We start from the raw sequence: 17541 nt of genomic DNA, 5'->3' as shown, positions 1-17541 counted from the left end.
ATTTTTTTTTTTTTTTTTTTAAGAGAGAGGGAGAGAGAGGGAGAGAGAGAGAGAATTTTAATATTTATTTTTTAGTATTTGGCGGACACAACATCTTTCTTTGTATGTGGTGCTGAGGATTGAACCCGGGCCGCAGGCATGCCAGGAGAGCGCGCTACCGCTTGAGCCACATCCCCAGTCCCAAAAGTTTAATTCTTGAAATCATAAGCTTGCCTTTTGGATAGCACTTTATAAGGCTTTCTCACATGACAGTTGTATGACATAGACAGGGCAAGTATGTTGGTTTCTTGTTTTACAGAGGAAGAAACTGACATTGAGAGAGTCACATAAAGTCTAAGTGGCAGAGTTAGAAGCAGTGCGTGAACTTTTGATCTTCAAACCACAGATTTACTTTGTAATCATCCCCTCCCCGTAGATACATACACCCCTATGATACTGTACTTTTCCAGCTGCATATTATACATCAGCAGAAATTAAAATGGGAAGCATTCATCTTAAAGCAATGATTTTGAACCCTCCCCAGGCCCTGGGGTCACTTAATTTAATTAGCTTGGTTTCATCATTCCACAGTGTAAACATATATCAAAGCATCATCACATTTTACCCCTTAATTATAATACACCACATTGTCTACCCATAAGTGTAGACAACTTTTTGTCAATTAAATATAAAATAAAATAACAAACAAACTGGTAGAAAAACAAACAACACTGATGCCCTGCCCTACCTTGGAGCGTCTAAGTTCATGATCTGTGACAAAGCTTGAGTATTGTGTTTTCAGAAGTATTCTAGTTCATTCTAACTCAAAGCCTGAGTTGAAGGCCACTGATTTTTTTTTTTACAGTGGCTCTGAAACTTAATGCCCATAGAAGTTACTTCCAGACTCTTCTTCAAAACTGAAGCTGGAGGGCTGGGGTTAAGGCTCAGTGGTAGACCTCTTCCCTAGTATACATGAAGCCTTGGCCCCATCCCCGGCACTGCCAATAAAAACACTCCTGCTTTGGTCTTAGTTCCAGAGTGGATAATATCAAAGAATGATATTATAAATAATCTAAATTGACAATATAAATCTATACTTTAAAATATGTGGCTACTTTGACATGCCACAGCATCATTCCTTACTGACTCAGGGACATGGAACAATGTTGGAGCAGAAGTTACTCTCTGCCTGTAGAGGTGACCTGCCATGTTTTCTTATCTCTCTGCCCACCTTGTGTCCCTTTTCTCAGGAGATTGAGAGGTCAGCACATAGAGAGCTGCTTTCTCCATTTTTAGCAGTTTCATAAGATTCCAGGAAAAGGAGGCACATCAGAAAACCTCTCCCTGGACTAGTAGAGCCAGTGATTCTGAGTCTGAGTGCTTCCAGCCTACAATTCTGGCTAAATAGTCTCTGTCATCTGGTGGACATCCTTTGGAGTGCATATGGTGCTCTAGACAGGCCACTTTGAACTCTATTTCTAGTGGACCTTTCCCCAGTGAAAAACAAATACCATTTTCCTTGAAGAACCATTGAGCATAAGCAAGAAGTTATGCTTCCTGTTGTGTAAGCATAAGACCACAAAGGGCCCAGTTATGTACCCAGGGTCATTTAGGAAGCTAATGGTAAGGTTTTCATTCAGTCAGCATTTTATATGAACTGTATGTTTCACACCAGGTCTGCTAATGTTTTCTTAGGCCCTTTATTAATCACAGCAGCAGCATTGTCAGCTGCCACTTCTTGAATGCTTATGCTGTGCTAGGTACTGTTGTGTTTTACACAGATTAATTTACTTAATCCTTAAAATAGACTTATGAGGCAAGGTACTGTTGTTATCCACAAGATCAAGATGCCAGCAGGATTGACTTCTTTTGAGGCCTCTCCGGCTGGCAGATGGAAGCCCTGTGGCCTTTTTACATGGTCATCATCTCCCTGCATGCATACCCATAGTGACTCTTTGTGTGGCCAAATTGACTCTTACAAGAACATCCATAAAACTGGATTAGGGCCGATTCTGATAACCTCCTTTTAACTTAATCCCTTCCTTGAAGGCCCTGTCTCAGTACATTCACATTCTAAGGTGCTGGGGGTTAGGACTTCAATGTATGAATTTCGTGGGTATGCACTTCAGCCCAGAGCACCTGTACTACCCTGCACAGAGATCACTGTTTCTCCCCCGTCTCCCTATGCTTTCCTTCTCTCATTCTCTCTTCTCTCTCCCTCTCCCCTTTTCTCCTCTCTCATGGCAGATGTGCTGTTATATTTGTTACATTAACAGCTAACACTTTCAAAATAAATGTCAAGCTATAGACAACTGGCTTATTAAGCAGGTTCAGGTAACTTTCCTTGACACCAAAACTTCTTTGATGGGCTCTTAACTAGGGATTCTAGTTACTCTGGTAAATCTTTATGCTCTTTTTCTAAGATGAAAGCAAGCAAAACTTGAGATATCTCCATTTAAATGTGTCATTGCAGTTAGTTTTGGTCTGGTTTAGATTGTTGTGACCCCTCTTGAAACACTTTGGCCGTTAAGGCTGTTTGCTTTGCAACTCTTTACTTGAGCTCAGATTGATTTGGTACAAGACACAGGAAGATTGGAAAGTCTTTCTTCAACCTGATGATTCAATTAGGCAGGAAGCCAGCTTTGACTTTTCTTTGGCTTTTTCCTTCTTGGCCTTTTATCTTTTTAATCCTTTTTTCTTCATTAATAAATATGAGGAAATAAGAAAAATAGAATGAACTTATTAGTGTGTGTGCCAATACCATTGACATACATACATTCACATACATGAAGACAGAATAAGAGGGAGTTGGATGTAATGGTCATAGTCAGCTAAGAATTTGGGGTCATCAGTGAATTTCCATGTGTGCTATTCCACCCTGTGACCCATTGGCACCAGAATTTGCAGACCAGCTAGAAAATGCCTAAGTTTCAGTTCCTTCTAGTAGACCATTTTCAAAGCTGATGCCCTAGAAGGAGGTCATTCCAATGGCCCCCATTACAAGTAAGTGTTTGTCATAGCCAGGATCATGGTGGGGTGGGATCATTTTCTGGCTTCAGATGAAGTATATTAAAAGTAACTTCCAGCAGTATGTCCTCTTGTTTCTTGGAAGGAAGAAGTACAAACACATCATGGAAATATTGATTAGTAGATTTGCAGGGAGCTCAAAGTTTGTCTAATTTAATCTTATCTTCCAGAGGAGAAATTAGGGGGATGAATAACTTGCTGAAGGAGGTAGGGTGGGTGCACCTGGAATACAAGTCCCCTGACTCAGGACTTCAGAGCTCTTTCCCTGTTCTGTGACTGAGATTCAGAGTGAGTTTGCATGTTGGTGAGGCAAGATGCTTAAGAGAATTAAAGAGAACCCAAAGAGAACTAAAGAGCCTCTTCCCTTCCAAAGGCACAAACACAGTTTTTTTGCGTGTGTCTTCATGTGAGCCCCTGGATCAAATCCAGGGCTTCACATGCTAGGCAAGCTTTCTACCACTGAGCCATACCCCCAGCCCACAAACACTTAATTTTGTATACAATATCAGGAGGGACAAAGACTGCCACCTCTCCTTCTTGTCCCCCTTCCTGCTGCAAGCCTGTCCATGGATCTGAATTTAAGATCCCCTTTCCCAGCCTGTCAGTAGTTCATAGCTTGGAGAATAGAAGCACTGTCTACTTTGCAAATTCCTTGTTATAGCCATTTATCCTGATGGTGATGCTGGGTTCCTTATCTGTGCCTGTAACTTTGCAAACAGGATCATCTAGTCCAGGCCAAACTAACTTCTTGAAAAATAGTGAAAGCTAAGAGAGGGGAGCCGAATAGATTACCCATCTTAGATTTTTAGTTACAAGTCTCACCTTGTAGAGCTGGTAATCTGGCTCAGGAATGAAGTGCTAGGCCTATGCTGTATTTGCAGCCCACTGCCTTTTGCCTCATTTGCCATCTGACCCCCATGTCGTTTTCTTCTGAATGCAGAGTGTTCTGAGCAAGAAACTTAAATACAGTGTTATCAGCCCCCTTCCCAGACCCAAGACACTAGCCTGACCTGCATTTGTGTTTGTAGTCATTTTTCTTCTCCTAGAATTATAAGAAGAAGAGTGATAATGATTCTTTTCATCAGGCTCCTTTCTTCTTCAAGGCCCAAAGCCTGCAGTATGTTATTATCTCATTATCAAAATTGCCCATTATTTGTATACCCGTGTCGATCTATTACATTTGTTCTTTTTTATCCCTTTACTACCCCTCCTCTTCTGCCCAGTCCTTTTTTCTCAGTTGGATGGTTTTTTTTTAATGTTCCTAACTCTCAGACCCAGTGGAGGGAGGTTAGTAATACTCATGAAAATCATCTCTGATGTTCTTGGGATGCAGTGCTGTTGGCACACCTTGTCCCCATGTGTGCTGCTGGGAAAACTTTGCTGTCACTAATGCAAATAGCTTGAGAATATCACTTGATGCTAATTGGCACATTGAAATGTGCTAATTGACCTAGAGAGTTATTTCTGTGACCGGCAAATTGAGCTATTTTAAAAAGTTATAGTTTAAAGTTTGGACATGAACTGGGGACAGAATGTCCCTTTGCTTTTCTGAGGGTACTTAAAACATAAAAAGCTTGTTTTTAAGAAGCCTTAACTTTCTGAAGAATTGATTTAAGGCAAAATAGTTTCCTAGCCTTCTACAAAGGGTAGTGTGTATCTGATCAGATGAGTACAATGTGTCCAAGGATGTGGAAGTCTTAAGAAGAGTTTGGGGCTCCTGGTTCAAACCACATTCTAGGGATTACCCTCAAATTTGTCTAATTACTACTTATATTTTAAGATTAAGCTGTGAGGGTGGTAGAGGTCCTGCATCCTTCAGGAACCCAACCTGGAGCACACCAGTCAATCTACAGGTTCATTTTGAGTACTTTTTTTTTTTTTTTGTCAAGGATTGTGCTGTGTATCACAGGACTGAAATAACAGCCAAGGAGCATTCCTGGCCCTCAAGGAACTTGCAGGTTAGAGAAGGTATAAATGCCTGAGAAGTTATGGCAATACAGGGTGATCATCCCTGATCCAAAAATCTCAAAGTCAAAATGGTCCAAAATCTGAACATTTCTGAGCATCAGTGTTTTTCTACTAGCTGCTAGGATTTCATAGTTTGGTTGGACAATACATTCAGCCTATCCCCTAAGTTCTCTCTTTGGCTTCATATCTGTTCGCTGTGGGTGAGTACAGTATCTTTTGCTTTGTGACTGCCCACCTAGTACATGGTAGATATTCAGATATAAGATAGATACATTCATCAGCTAACTGAGACCTCCATTATTGTTCAGGGAAATTCTGGGTACCCCTGTCATATATGTCCTGAGATCTTGGGTATGAAGACAGAGAGGTGATAGATGATATTCTCTTCCAGGTGAATTTTTTTTAACCACTTAAAATAATTCTATTTTCCTGATTACAACAAAAGACATTTACTGTTGAAAATGTGTGAAATACCCCCCCCCAAAAATATAAACACAAAACCTAAAATCACTAATCTAAGGTGGTTATTTTTCTACCCATTGAAAAACAACATAAATCAAGAGGCTTTTGTGCCTTTTTTCTTTTAAATGTATGTATCTTTTCCTTATAAATGTGATATGTTCATAATACAAAACAATAGAAAATATAAAAAAACACAGATATTGTAAAGCAGTAATGACTGTTACATTGTGTACTAAATGTTTTAGAAGCCTTTTTGTCTCTGCATAGATGTTAAGAGTGAATATAGTGGGCTGAAGCCATAGTTCAGTGGTAGAGCACTTGCCTAGCGTATGTGAGGCCCTGGGTTCAATCCTCAGCACTACCTAAAAATAAATAAGCAAAATAAAGGTATTGTATCCATCTACAACTGTTTTTTTTTTTTTTTAAATAGACTGAATACAATGTATTGGTCAAAAGTGCCAACGCTGGAGCCAGCTTGTGATTTAATGCCTGGCTCCTCTGTGGCTAGCCATGTGACCTTGGGTAAGGTTTGCCTTGCTGACCTTATTTGTTTATCTGTAAAATGGCACTCCACTGAATGGAGGTAAAGTGTTACCAGATTACCATATGCCATTACATGTATGCATACATTACATGCACCAATGCCTGGCACATGGTTAAGTGATCAATAAGCATCAAATTCTCCTGTTTTCAATGATTACTAATATTATCTAAGTTATTTTGAGAGAGATTCAACTGACACCCCCTGCCTGCAGTCTGGCTGGGCACAATTCAGGAGCCATTTGTCAAAAGAAACAAACTTTATTTTTAGAACCACACACGCCAAACAAAACAGCTCCTCAGGAAAAACCTTCATAGCCCAACTGCCACCACCGGCTTCCCACAAGCCTCTCAACCTCCCCCACTCCTCCTGCTCTTGAGGCCGATTGGCTGGGTCGTGTAGGCAGAGCCAAAAAAGTCCCCCAATGAGCAGCTCCCTGGTCTGAAAGGGCCGGGAAACAGCTCCTCACCGCAGAGGAGCCAATCAGTTGGCAGCTAGAAGTTTGCTGGGGGCTGCTGTGAGCCAATCATCAGCTGGCAGCTGGAAGTTTGCTGGCAGCTGGAAGTTTGCTGGGGCCCATTCGGCTGTGGCTCTCAACAACCCCCACCCCCCATATACATTCTGGGAACTGAACTCATGGGTGCTCTACTACTGAAATATATCCCAGTCCCTTTTATTTGTTGAGTCAAGTCCTTGATAAGTTGCTGAAGCTGACCTCGAACTTGTGATTCTCCTGTCTTAGCCTCCTGAGTTGCTAGGATCATAGGCGTGCGACATCACACCCAAGAGTTGGCATGCCCTTTTTGATGTTATTTTTCAGAGATTTGGCCCTAACTCCCTGATCTGTGCAGTGACATGAAGGGGGCTTTGTTTCTGAATTAGCCTTGCTGAGTGAGATTAAAATTCCCTGGCAGGCTTTCTTGTCCACATTGACCAACACTGCCTTTGTATTTTGCCTAGGTTTCAGAGACAGCCTGTTTGATTAGGAAACTGGCCTGCCCTCTCTCCTCCCTCCTGACAGGTGAATTAGGCCCACTCCTGTTTCATTTTGTTTGTGATTAAAATAAACTGTCCAGACCTCTTGTGTTTGTCAGTAGGCCCAAGCTCCTTAGCCCGTTTAGAGAATGGCAGTAGTGGAGTCTTTTCACCTTGAGCCAGTACCCCAAGCAATGCTTCTTTATGTAATTAAAGCCTTATCTTGTGAGTGCTTTCATTCTTCCATCTGTGGACCAGTGGTTCTCAGCCCTGGTTGCACAATTTGAATCCCAGAGCAGCTTTCAACACTTACACATTTATGCAAAAGCACCCCAGGCAATTCCAATGTGCAGCCAGCACAACTCTGCTCTATACTTTGTATGGGGCTTTGAATGAGTTAATTTCACCTTATCAAACATCAGATTGTCAAATAGGACTAGTAATATCTTCTCTCTCAGATAGGGCATAGTGCAAAAAGAACAGAGGTGATGAAAGAAAGAACAAAGAGCTTTGAAAAGTTAAAAGCACTATACAAACAAGTCCTTGTCCTTGTTCTTTCTTTATTCAGTTCCTTTGTTTGGAAAAGTAGATTTAACTGAGATTCAATTTACACATGATAAACTTATCCTTTTAAAGTATATAATTCAGTGGATTTTAGTATTTTCAGTGTTGGGTACCATCCATGCTTCTTAACATTAGCCTTTTATCACCTACCCCAAAAGAAGCCCAGTACCCATTAGTACTCAATGTCCATTTTCCCCTCTCCAACCTCTGGCGTCTACTAATCTCCTTTCTGTCTTTATAGTTTTATCTATTCCAGACATTTCATGTAAATGGAATGCTACAATATGTGCCTTTTGGTGACTGACTTATTTGACTTAGCATAGTGTTTTCAAGGACTGTCCATGCTGTGGTATAAATGAGTACTTCATTTATTTTTTAAGACTGAATAGTACTTTTTTGTATAATATACCGCATTTTGTTTAGCCACTCATCCGTTGGTGGACATTTGAGTTGTTTCTACCTTTTTTGCTGGTGTCAGTAATGCTGCAGTGAACATTAGTATAAAAGTGTTTATTGTAGTATCTGGTTGGGGTATGCCTCTAGAAGTGGAATTGCTGTGGCATACAGTAATTCTGTGTATAAGGTTTCGAGAAACTGCCAGATGATTTTCCAGAGTGACTATTCATTTTAAAACCTCTTCAGCAGTGTATGAGGGTTCTAAGTTCTTCACACCCTTACCAACACTTGTCTTCTCTATTATAACCATCCTAGAGGGTATGATGTGGTCTTTCATTGTGGTTTTGATTCTTGTTTCTCTGATAACTAATGATGTTAAACACCTTTTCATGTACTTGCCAGCCCTTTGTATGAATTTTGAGGAATTAAAAAAATATTTATCCATATTTTAGTTGTTTTAATTTTAAATTGTTCAATTTTAAGAATTCTTTCTGGATATTAGGCCCTTATCAGATATATGATGTGAAATATTTTCTACCATTGTGTGGGTTGTCTTTGCCCTTCCTTCCTTCCTTCCTTCCTTCCTTCCTTCCTTCCTTCCTTCCTTCCTTCCTTCCTTCCACCAGGGATTGAACCCAGAGGCACTTAACCACTGAGCCACATCCCAAGCCCTTATTTTTTTTGAGACAGAGTCTCACTAAGTTACTTAGAGCCTTGCTAAGTTGCTGCGGCTGGTCTCAAACTTAAGATCCTCCTGCCTCGGGCTCCAGAGTCCCTGGTGTGAGCCATCATACCCAGTTGTATTTTCATAATGCTATCTTTTGAAGTACACTTTAAATATTTTTTGAAGTCTCATTTCTCTAAAAAAGTCTCATTTTATTTGATAGCTTGTGCTTTTGGTGTAACATCTAAGAAACTATTGCCTAACGTAAAGTCATGAAGACATTCCTTCCAAGAGTTTCACAGGGTTAAAGCCTACATTTTAGGTCTATGATCCTTCTTTGGTTAATTTTTGTACATAGTATGAGGAAGGGATCCAAATTAACTTTTTCTGCATATGAATATCTGGTTGTCTCTGTACTATTGTTGAAACAATTATACCTTCCCCACAGAAATATCTTGACATCCTTGTCAAAAATCAATGAAAATAAATGTAAGGGGTTATTTCTAAACGCTGAGTGCTGTCCCTATTGTGAAGACCACACTGTCTTGATTGCTGTAGCTTTATAGAAAGTTTTGAAACTAAGGTATGAGTTCTCCAAATTTCTTCATCTTTTTCAAGATTGTTTTGACTTTTAAAGACCCTTGCATTTCCATACTTATTTCAGAATCATAATGTAATTCTCTAATGCAACCAACTGGGATTTTGATAGGGATTGCATTGAATGCAGATTAATTTATGGAATATTGCCATCTTAACAATATTAAGTCTTCCCATCCATGAACACAAGATGTTTGTCTAATTACTCAGTGCTCCTTTAACTATCAACAATGTTCATAGTTTTCACAGTCTAGCTGGTACACTTCTTTTGTTAACTTTATACCTAAGCATTTTATTTTTTTGATGGTATTATTAATGGAAGTGGTTTTTGAACTTCATTTTTGGATTGTTCATTGCTATTCTGTGGAAATACAATTCATTTTCTTTATTGATCTATACTTTCACCTTTCAGAACTCACTTATTATGATCTAATATGTATTTTATATGTGCATTTATGAGAATTTTCTAGATATAAGGACATGTCACCTATGAATAGAGGTAGTTTCACTTACTCCTTTCCAATCTGGGAGCTTTTTATTTATTTTCTTGCCCAGTTGTCCTGTCTAGACTAGAAGTGGCACAAACAGGTATTCCTGTCTCGTTCCTCATTTTAGGAGAGAAATATTCAGTCTATCACCATTAAGTATGATTTTAGCTGTGGGTTTTTTGTGGACGACCTTATTGGATTGAGGAGGTTTCTTTAGTCACCTTTTTTTTTTTTTTAAGTATTTTTAGTTGTAAATGGACACAATACCTTTATTTTGTTTGTTTATTTTTATGTGATGGTGAAGATCGAACCCAATGCCTCATATATGTCAGGCAAGCACTCCGCCACTGAGCTACAGCCCCAGCCCTCTTCAGTCATCTTTAATAAATGTTTGTAGTTAGGGAACTAGGGTCGCATAATATGCTTAATATGGAGGTACCTGTATGAGTATGAAATTACGTAGGCTGAGAAAATGTTACTTCTTCCCTAGGAAGGCATCATGAAGCTTCAGGGGTTCGAGCCAGCTTTGCTCAAATTAAAATAGGGAATATTAAACGTATTTAAAAGAATAGGCAAAGCTAGGAGTTTCTGTTAAATACAGTGACACTGTATTGCCATGAGTGTATTACAGCGAAATAAAGTCATACTTCAGGATGGCCATACAGAAGCAGCTCAACAAATCCTTTTGATATAGTTGGTACACTCTAGTAGGAGTAATAGCTCAAGCTGCCATAACAAAATGCCATAGACTGGATGTCTCAAACAAAACCTTCTTAAATTTTGGAGGCTGTAAGTCTGAGATCAGAGTGTTAGCATGGCAAGGGCTCTCTATGGAGTTTCAGGGCCCTTCAAATTGTCTTGATATGGTGGGATAGAGGAAGAGAAAGCAAGTTTTCTGGGATTTCTTAATATAAGGGCTCTAATCCTGTGTTAGTCAGTTTTCTATCATGGAGACAAAATATCTGTGATAATCAACTTATAAGGAAGGAAATTTAATTTGGCTCATGGTTTCAGAGGTCTCAGTTGATGGTTGCTTGGCCCCATTGCTTTAGGCCAGAGAAAGCATCATGGTGGGGAAACACTTGACAGAGCAAGACTGCTCATCTCATGGCATCTAGGAATCAGAAAGAGAGAGATGATGGGGTTCTGGTCCCATTCAGTGGTATACTCCTCAGTGACCTTCCACTAGGCTTTACTTCCTAAATGTTTATAGGCTGATGACCAAGTCTTTAATACATGAATCTTTGGGGAACATTCTGTATCTAAACTAACAAATCCCATCATGGTGGCCTCACCTTTGTGAGCTCATCTAAAAACCTAATTATATCACAAAGGCCCCAACTCCTAATATTTCAATATATGAATCTTTAGAAGACACAAAAATTCACTTTATAAGAATAGGTAAAATAACATATACAACAGGTTTGGCATGGGAATATTTGAAGTTTTAGGATTTTTTTTTAATAGGGGGAGAGCATAGAAGGTACATTTGTGATAATTTGAACCATATACTAAAAGTCTACTCATGTGCATAGAACTGAGCTAAATTAATTGCTTCTGTTAGCTCAGGTAATTCTCACAGTAACCCTGAAATGCAAGCCAGTCTCATTTGTATAGAGGGAGGAAACTGAGGCCCAGAGATGTTAAATAATTCATCCACAGGCCTTTAACAAGTGAGTGGTATAGTTACAAATTAGAAGCTTTTTTTTTTTTTTTTTGAAGTCTATTCTCTTGCCATGATACCACCCCTGCCTTCCCCGCTGTACCCTGAGTGAGTCCTTGCAATTCAAAGTGTAGTACACAGGCCTCCCCTGGGGCTTGTTAGTAATTTAGAATCTCAGGTCCCATCTCAGACCTACAGAATGAGAGTTTGCACTTTAACAAGATCTCCTGAGGATTGGTATGCATCTGAAAGTTTAAGAAGGGCTGAAAAGTAAGATTGAAGGAAGACCAAATGAGTGATATAGTGTACACATGATAAGGCTTAGAAAGAGGGAATGACTATCCTAATGTCATGTGTTAGTCAGCTTTCCATGACTATGACAAAATACCCAAGATAATCAACTAAAAATGAGAAAAGATTTATTTTTGCTCATGGTTTCAGTGCATGTTCCCATTGCTTTAAGCCTTTGGCAGCCCTGTATGTCATGGCAAAGGGAGCACATGTCAAAAGAGTCCTATTCACCTCATGGTAGCCAGGAAATAGAGAAAGGAGGGGCTGGAGTCCCAACATCCCCTCCAAGGGCACACTCCCAATGACCTAACTGCCTTCCACTAGGTCCTACCTCTTAAGGGTTCTGCCACCTCTCAGTAATGCCATAGGTTGACTAAGCCTTCAACATATGAACTTTCTGGGGACATTTATCCAACCTTAACAGATTGTTTAGCCAGCAAGTGACAGATGTCAGATTAGCATTCAGATCTTCTGACTCCCAGACCAGTGCTCTTCCTACCTTCCCTGCCACTTAAGTGCTGAATAGGATAATTATACCAACTTATGGAGTACAGCGTGATAATTTGATCACATGTATATAGTGTATAATGATTAAATCAGGGTAGTGAACATTTCCATTAAAATTTTTTTTGATTAACACATAATCATACATATTTATCAGGTACATTGATATTTCACTGCATGTATACAGCATGTAATGATATAGTTGGAGTGTTTAACATTTCTGTATCCTTATCATTACTTTGCATTTGAAGCCTTTCTACTATCAAAAATTATAAATATGGGCTGGGGTTGTAGCTCAGTGCAAGAGCGCTTGCCTACCTTGTGTGAGGCATTGGGTTCGAGTCTCAGCACCGTATATAAATAAATAAAAATAAATATATAAAAGTCCATTGACAACTAAAAAATATTTTTAAAAAATTATAAATATATGCAAATGCACAGAAAATGTACCAAAATGCTTCTATCACTTGGTTTCATCAATTGTCAACTCACGGTCCATCTTCTGTTTAGTTAGTATAACTCACTCCACCTGAAACCCAACTCCCCAACCCAAATACCCATTCCTGGATTATTTTGAAGGATATCTCATGTCATTTTAATTTTAATGTTTTATTATGTATCTCTAAAATGTAAGGACACACATATCACAATACTGTGATCATACCTACAATAATTAATAAAAATTAATACTTGATACACAGTAAATGTTTAGTAAAGATTAGCTAAGATTATTTAATAAAATAAAGAGTAGAGGAAGGGCATTGAGGTTGGGGGAGGAGAAATGGGAAAGGGGGGAAATCATGGAATGAAATCAACCAAACTGTGCTATGTGGCATGTATGTCAATGAATTCTACTTTTATATATAACTATAATGAACCAATTTTTAACATTTACAAAAATTTTTGGTACTGGATTAAACCCAGCAGCGCTTAACCACTGAACCACATCCTCAACCCTTTTTAAAAATTTGAGACATGGTCTTACCAAGTTGCTTAGGGCCTTGCTAAGTTACTGAGGCTGGCTTTGAACTTGTAATCCTCCTTCCTCAGTCTCCCAAGTCTGTGGGATTACAGGCATGTGCCACATGGCTAATAGATCAATTTAAAAAATAAATTAATAGAAGGAAAACCAATAGACTAGAGGAAGAGGATCAGGGAGAGGGTAATACTAGGGAATGAAATAGAGCAATCATGTATACCTATAATACCTTATTTCAAAATAGAACCAAAAACATTTGGGTTACTATACAAATTAAATTACTATTGATGATTTTTACTTAGAATCAAGAGGCAGATTTGGAGCCCAGCAAAGGGTTTTGTTTGTTTGTTTGTTTGTTTGTTTTTTGTTTTTAGAAATAACACTGTGGGCAATTTTTTTTCCAAAGTGGCTCAAAAAGCTAAAAGAGAATATTGGTATCAATTGGGAAGTGGAAGTATAATTGATGGGATCCCTATAATTTCCCTTCACTGTGCATGGTTTTATTCCCCTTGAGGTTCCTGGTCATCCTGATAGAAGAAAGTGCATATTGAAAGGCTTTCCTCCTTCCCTGGAGGATAGAAGAGTTGTTTAGGGTGGGGTTGCAAATGCTAGAAGCTATATAGGGCAGGAAAGAGCACTATAATGGAAAAGCTGGGAGCCTCAGGGTCCTGGCTCAGGAGATGAAGCCCTAGGCTCCTCGCTGTATGAGGAATGGCATGAGCAGCTCTGTATTTGGCATGGAGTTTGGGGGAATGAAGCAGTCTCCCTCTGTTGTGTTGTCCTTAGAAATTCCCCTTGCTCTGGAATGGCCTGTTCCAGGCATCAGCTGAAAGCTTTTTAATAAAAATGAAACCCAGAGGAGAAATGATAAGGTATCTGATTTTAACCCAAAGTGAGAGAACACCAGATGTTTCATTCTGTCTGAGGGTTTGAGGGAGGAAAAGCAATTAGCAGCTGCTACTGATTTAGCAACAGACACCTGCTAAATGAAAATCTGTAAAACCGGCCAGGCTTGGCACCAGAAGTGCATACACTGCTTCTCAGGCATTTCTGGGAATTGTAAATTATGTTGGCTTAAAATGGCAGTGGCAGGGGAGGGGGTTTAGGAGTCTGAATATGCTCATCTGGACCAGAAGTATGTTTTTCTAAGAAGGCAGCAACTTAACATGCAGCCATTTGGTTTATGGATAGAGAAGAAGGGAAGAAAGTGAATCTCCTAGAAGCTATCTGGCTACTCTCTGCTTTTGGCCAGGCTCACAGGCTGCCTTTGGGGGCCATCCCATAGGTGCAGATAGGGCTGATTGAAGAGTGGGCGATCCTGCCTCTTCACCTTGCAGATCACTAGACAGTACACCTCTCCCCTCCACTGAAGGCAGTGGGTCTCAAAGCAACAGGAAACTTCAACCCCAGGGCAGTTACAGACTATTGGCTCCAGCCACAATTTGTACATCTGCTGAGTCTATGCTTTGCTTTGCCTGAAGAGGCTTATCTATGGCCTTAGCCTTCCAAGATTCTTTTCCAAGTAGACATTAACTACTGGTCTCCACATCCATTTTCCTGAGGCCCACAGATAAACACAAATATTGGAAATATAGGAATCCATGAGGAGGGCTTTGAGGATCTGCAGTATAGTGTGTGTGTGTGTGTGTGTGTGTGTGTGTGTCTGTGTGTCTGTGTGTTTTGAGGAGCAGGATGCAAGGTTCTACATGGATTAGAAAGAAGGTCGAATTATAGGTCATCTATATGGTGCTGAAAGAATTAGGCACTACTGTTTGTACCTGGTACTACAATCACTGTATATAACTGCTGTTTTGCAGTCTTCAAGCTAGACAAAGGTTAACTGTGACTTAGGCCAAAGGGATGGGCTCTCTTCCATTTCCAGGCTTAAGCAAGAGGATGACAGCTTTTCTTGTGGAGCAGGGCCCAAGAAGTACCATTGGCAGATCCAATGGCCAGAGCTGTCATGAGAAAATACCATCTGGAACATTATCCCCGCAAGGTGTCTTAGTGCAGTTGAAAATGAAACTTTCTACTTTAAGCATGGAACCCAAAACAGAGTCTTTGTCCTTTAAATGAGTAGAACTTTAGGCAAGAATATTCATTCCAGGTATACTTGTTTATTTGGTAAGTTTTTCTTTTCTTTTTCCCAGATATGTTTTAATTTTACTTCCTCTTCCTCACAGTGCCAGTGCAGGAGGGGAAAAAATGAACAGGGAGTCCAGGGCAGAGGTAACGCTAGGCCCTCCAGTTTCCAGCCAGAATTGGAAGAGCTCCACCTTCCCTAGTCAGCAGAGGGACAGTATTTCCATCAATGAGCTCCAAGAGATGGAATAACCACAGCACCAATATGTATCTTCTAACACTAGGCTGCCCTAGAAAGAAGGCCAGGAACCCTCTTTATGGTGAGGTACATCAGTTGTAATCATGGCTCTTATGAAAGCTTCCCAGGCATTCATACACTGGGCCCTCTATCTGCACAAGTCACTTCTGATCTACTAAAGATATGTTCCCATTTCACTCTTAGTTCAAACTAGCATGAGCACCATATTTCAGATGACCTCTCCACAACAGAATTGCCTGTTTTTCTTTAGAATCCAAGAACTATATGTCTCAACTAGTTTGAGAAATATATTTGGTGATCAAAAGGAGGATGTCTTCTTGAAAGTTGGTATTTTCTTGGATGTCCTAAGCAATACATAGGATTTTTTTTCCCTCTGGACTCTGAATGAAGAAGATTGAGGAGAGATTGAGACCCTACTCCTTTCAAATACCAGCCTATACAGAAGAGCCTACTTCTCAGCACATGTGTGACTGCTGTGTGTCACTTGAATTGCCACATCAGGTTGCAAACTCCAAGTTGGAGTATTTTGTCCTTCTCTCTTTCTTGTACTTTTAATTTTTCTGATTCAGTGAGTATTTTCTTCTCATTCTATTTTACTCTGAATATGTAGAAGTTACATACTCATTCATAGATTTTTTTTTCTTGTTTTGGCACTAGGGATTGAATCCAGGGGCACTGTACCACTGAGCTATATCCCCAGCCCTATCTATCTATCTATCGTGACAGGGCCTAAGTTGCTCAGTCTGGCCTCGAACATTTTATGCTCTTGCTTTTTGCTTCCCAAGTAACTGAGATTACAGGTATGTGCCACCATGCCCAGCTGTACTCTCTGTTTCAATTATTTTTTTAGTGGTTATACTACCAATGTTTACATAAGTACCCAAGACTAAAATCAGTCTTTACTTTTTCCCAAATAATAAAAGGACCTTATAATAATTTTTTGATAATAGCTTTATTAAGGTGTAATTTTGTATGAATTATATTATATGTGTAAAATTCACTTAAGGTTTACAATTCAGTGCCTTTTAGTAGATTGGCAGAGGAATACAGCCATTTCCACAATAAATTTTAGAACATTTTCACCAGCACCTAATGAAATCTGTGCCCTTTAGTATCATCTCCTTCTCATTTTATAGTCCCCTAGAATTATAAGCAATAATTGATCAAATTTCTGTTTCTGTAGATGAGCCTGTTTTGGGCAATTTATACAAATGGAATCATATAATATTTGTCCTTTTGTATCTGGCTTCTTTCACATAGCATATTTTCAAGGTTCATCTCTGTTGTATCATCAATTAAAATGTCATTCCTTTTTATTTATTAATAGTATTCACCTGTATGGGTATAACATTATTTCTTTATTCATTCATCAGTTAATGAACATTTTGATTATTTCTACTTTTAGGCTATTATGAATAATTCAACTTATAAACATTTATATATAAATTTTTGGATTGATGTATTTTTAATCCCTTTTGACATACATTTTTAGTCTCTAGGAATATATATAGTATGAGGTAGAGGTATGATCTTATTCTTTTTTGGGGGGTGGGTACCAGTGATTGAACTCGGGCGGGCACTCAACCACTGAGCCACATCCCCAGCCCTATTTTGTATTTTACTTGGAGACAGGGCTCACTGAGTTGCTTAGCACCTCGCTTTTGCCAAGGCTGGCTTTGAACTCGTGATTCTCCTGCCTCAGTCTCCCAAGCCCCTGGGATTACATGCGTGCATCACTGCACCCAGCACGACCACATTCTTATGTGTAAATCCTATAATATTTAATTCACCACCCTCAATTTGTGTGCTCATGTTGTCTACAGTATCATTTAGTATCATTTTAGCTTTTCTTTTTAAAATATCAAAAGATACTAATATTTTTATAATAAAGGTACATTTATATTTACCTACATATTTATTACTTTATTTGCTCACTGCTATTAAGTGACTGGGTGTGGTTGGGAGAGTCTTCCCAAGGCTTCATGTTGAAATCTAATCCTCATTGCAAAGTTTTAGGAAATTTAATCTGACTATGGTGTTTAGAGGTGGGGCCTTTGAAAAGTGATTAGGGTTAGGTAAATCCATTAGATTGTAGCCCCATG

The 17541-nt window shown here is 39.3% G+C and overlaps 1 protein-coding gene across 3 annotated transcripts in view; it reads left to right on the top strand.

Annotated features, from left to right (window-relative positions):
- The window catches only part of Tmem164 (transmembrane protein 164), a 101992-nt gene that overhangs the window by 28795 nt on the left and 55656 nt on the right, over positions 1-17541 (top strand). The window contains exon 4 of one of the 3 annotated variants that reach the window (XM_048796860.1): positions 4896-4964. The exons of the other annotated variants lie outside the window; for them this stretch is intronic. Within the exon in view, the coding sequence (XP_048652817.1) occupies positions 4896-4964 (69 nt within the window). The remainder of the gene's footprint in view (positions 1-4895; positions 4965-17541) is intronic. 3 annotated transcript variants of the gene reach the window in all.

The sequence above is a fragment of the Marmota marmota genome, unplaced genomic scaffold, assembly GCF_001458135.2.
Source record: "Marmota marmota marmota unplaced genomic scaffold, marMar, whole genome shotgun sequence".
Lineage (NCBI taxonomy): Eukaryota > Metazoa > Chordata > Mammalia > Rodentia > Sciuridae > Marmota > Marmota marmota.
Note: the sequence above shows the minus strand (reverse complement) of the source record. Positions and strands in the feature narration are given on the sequence as shown.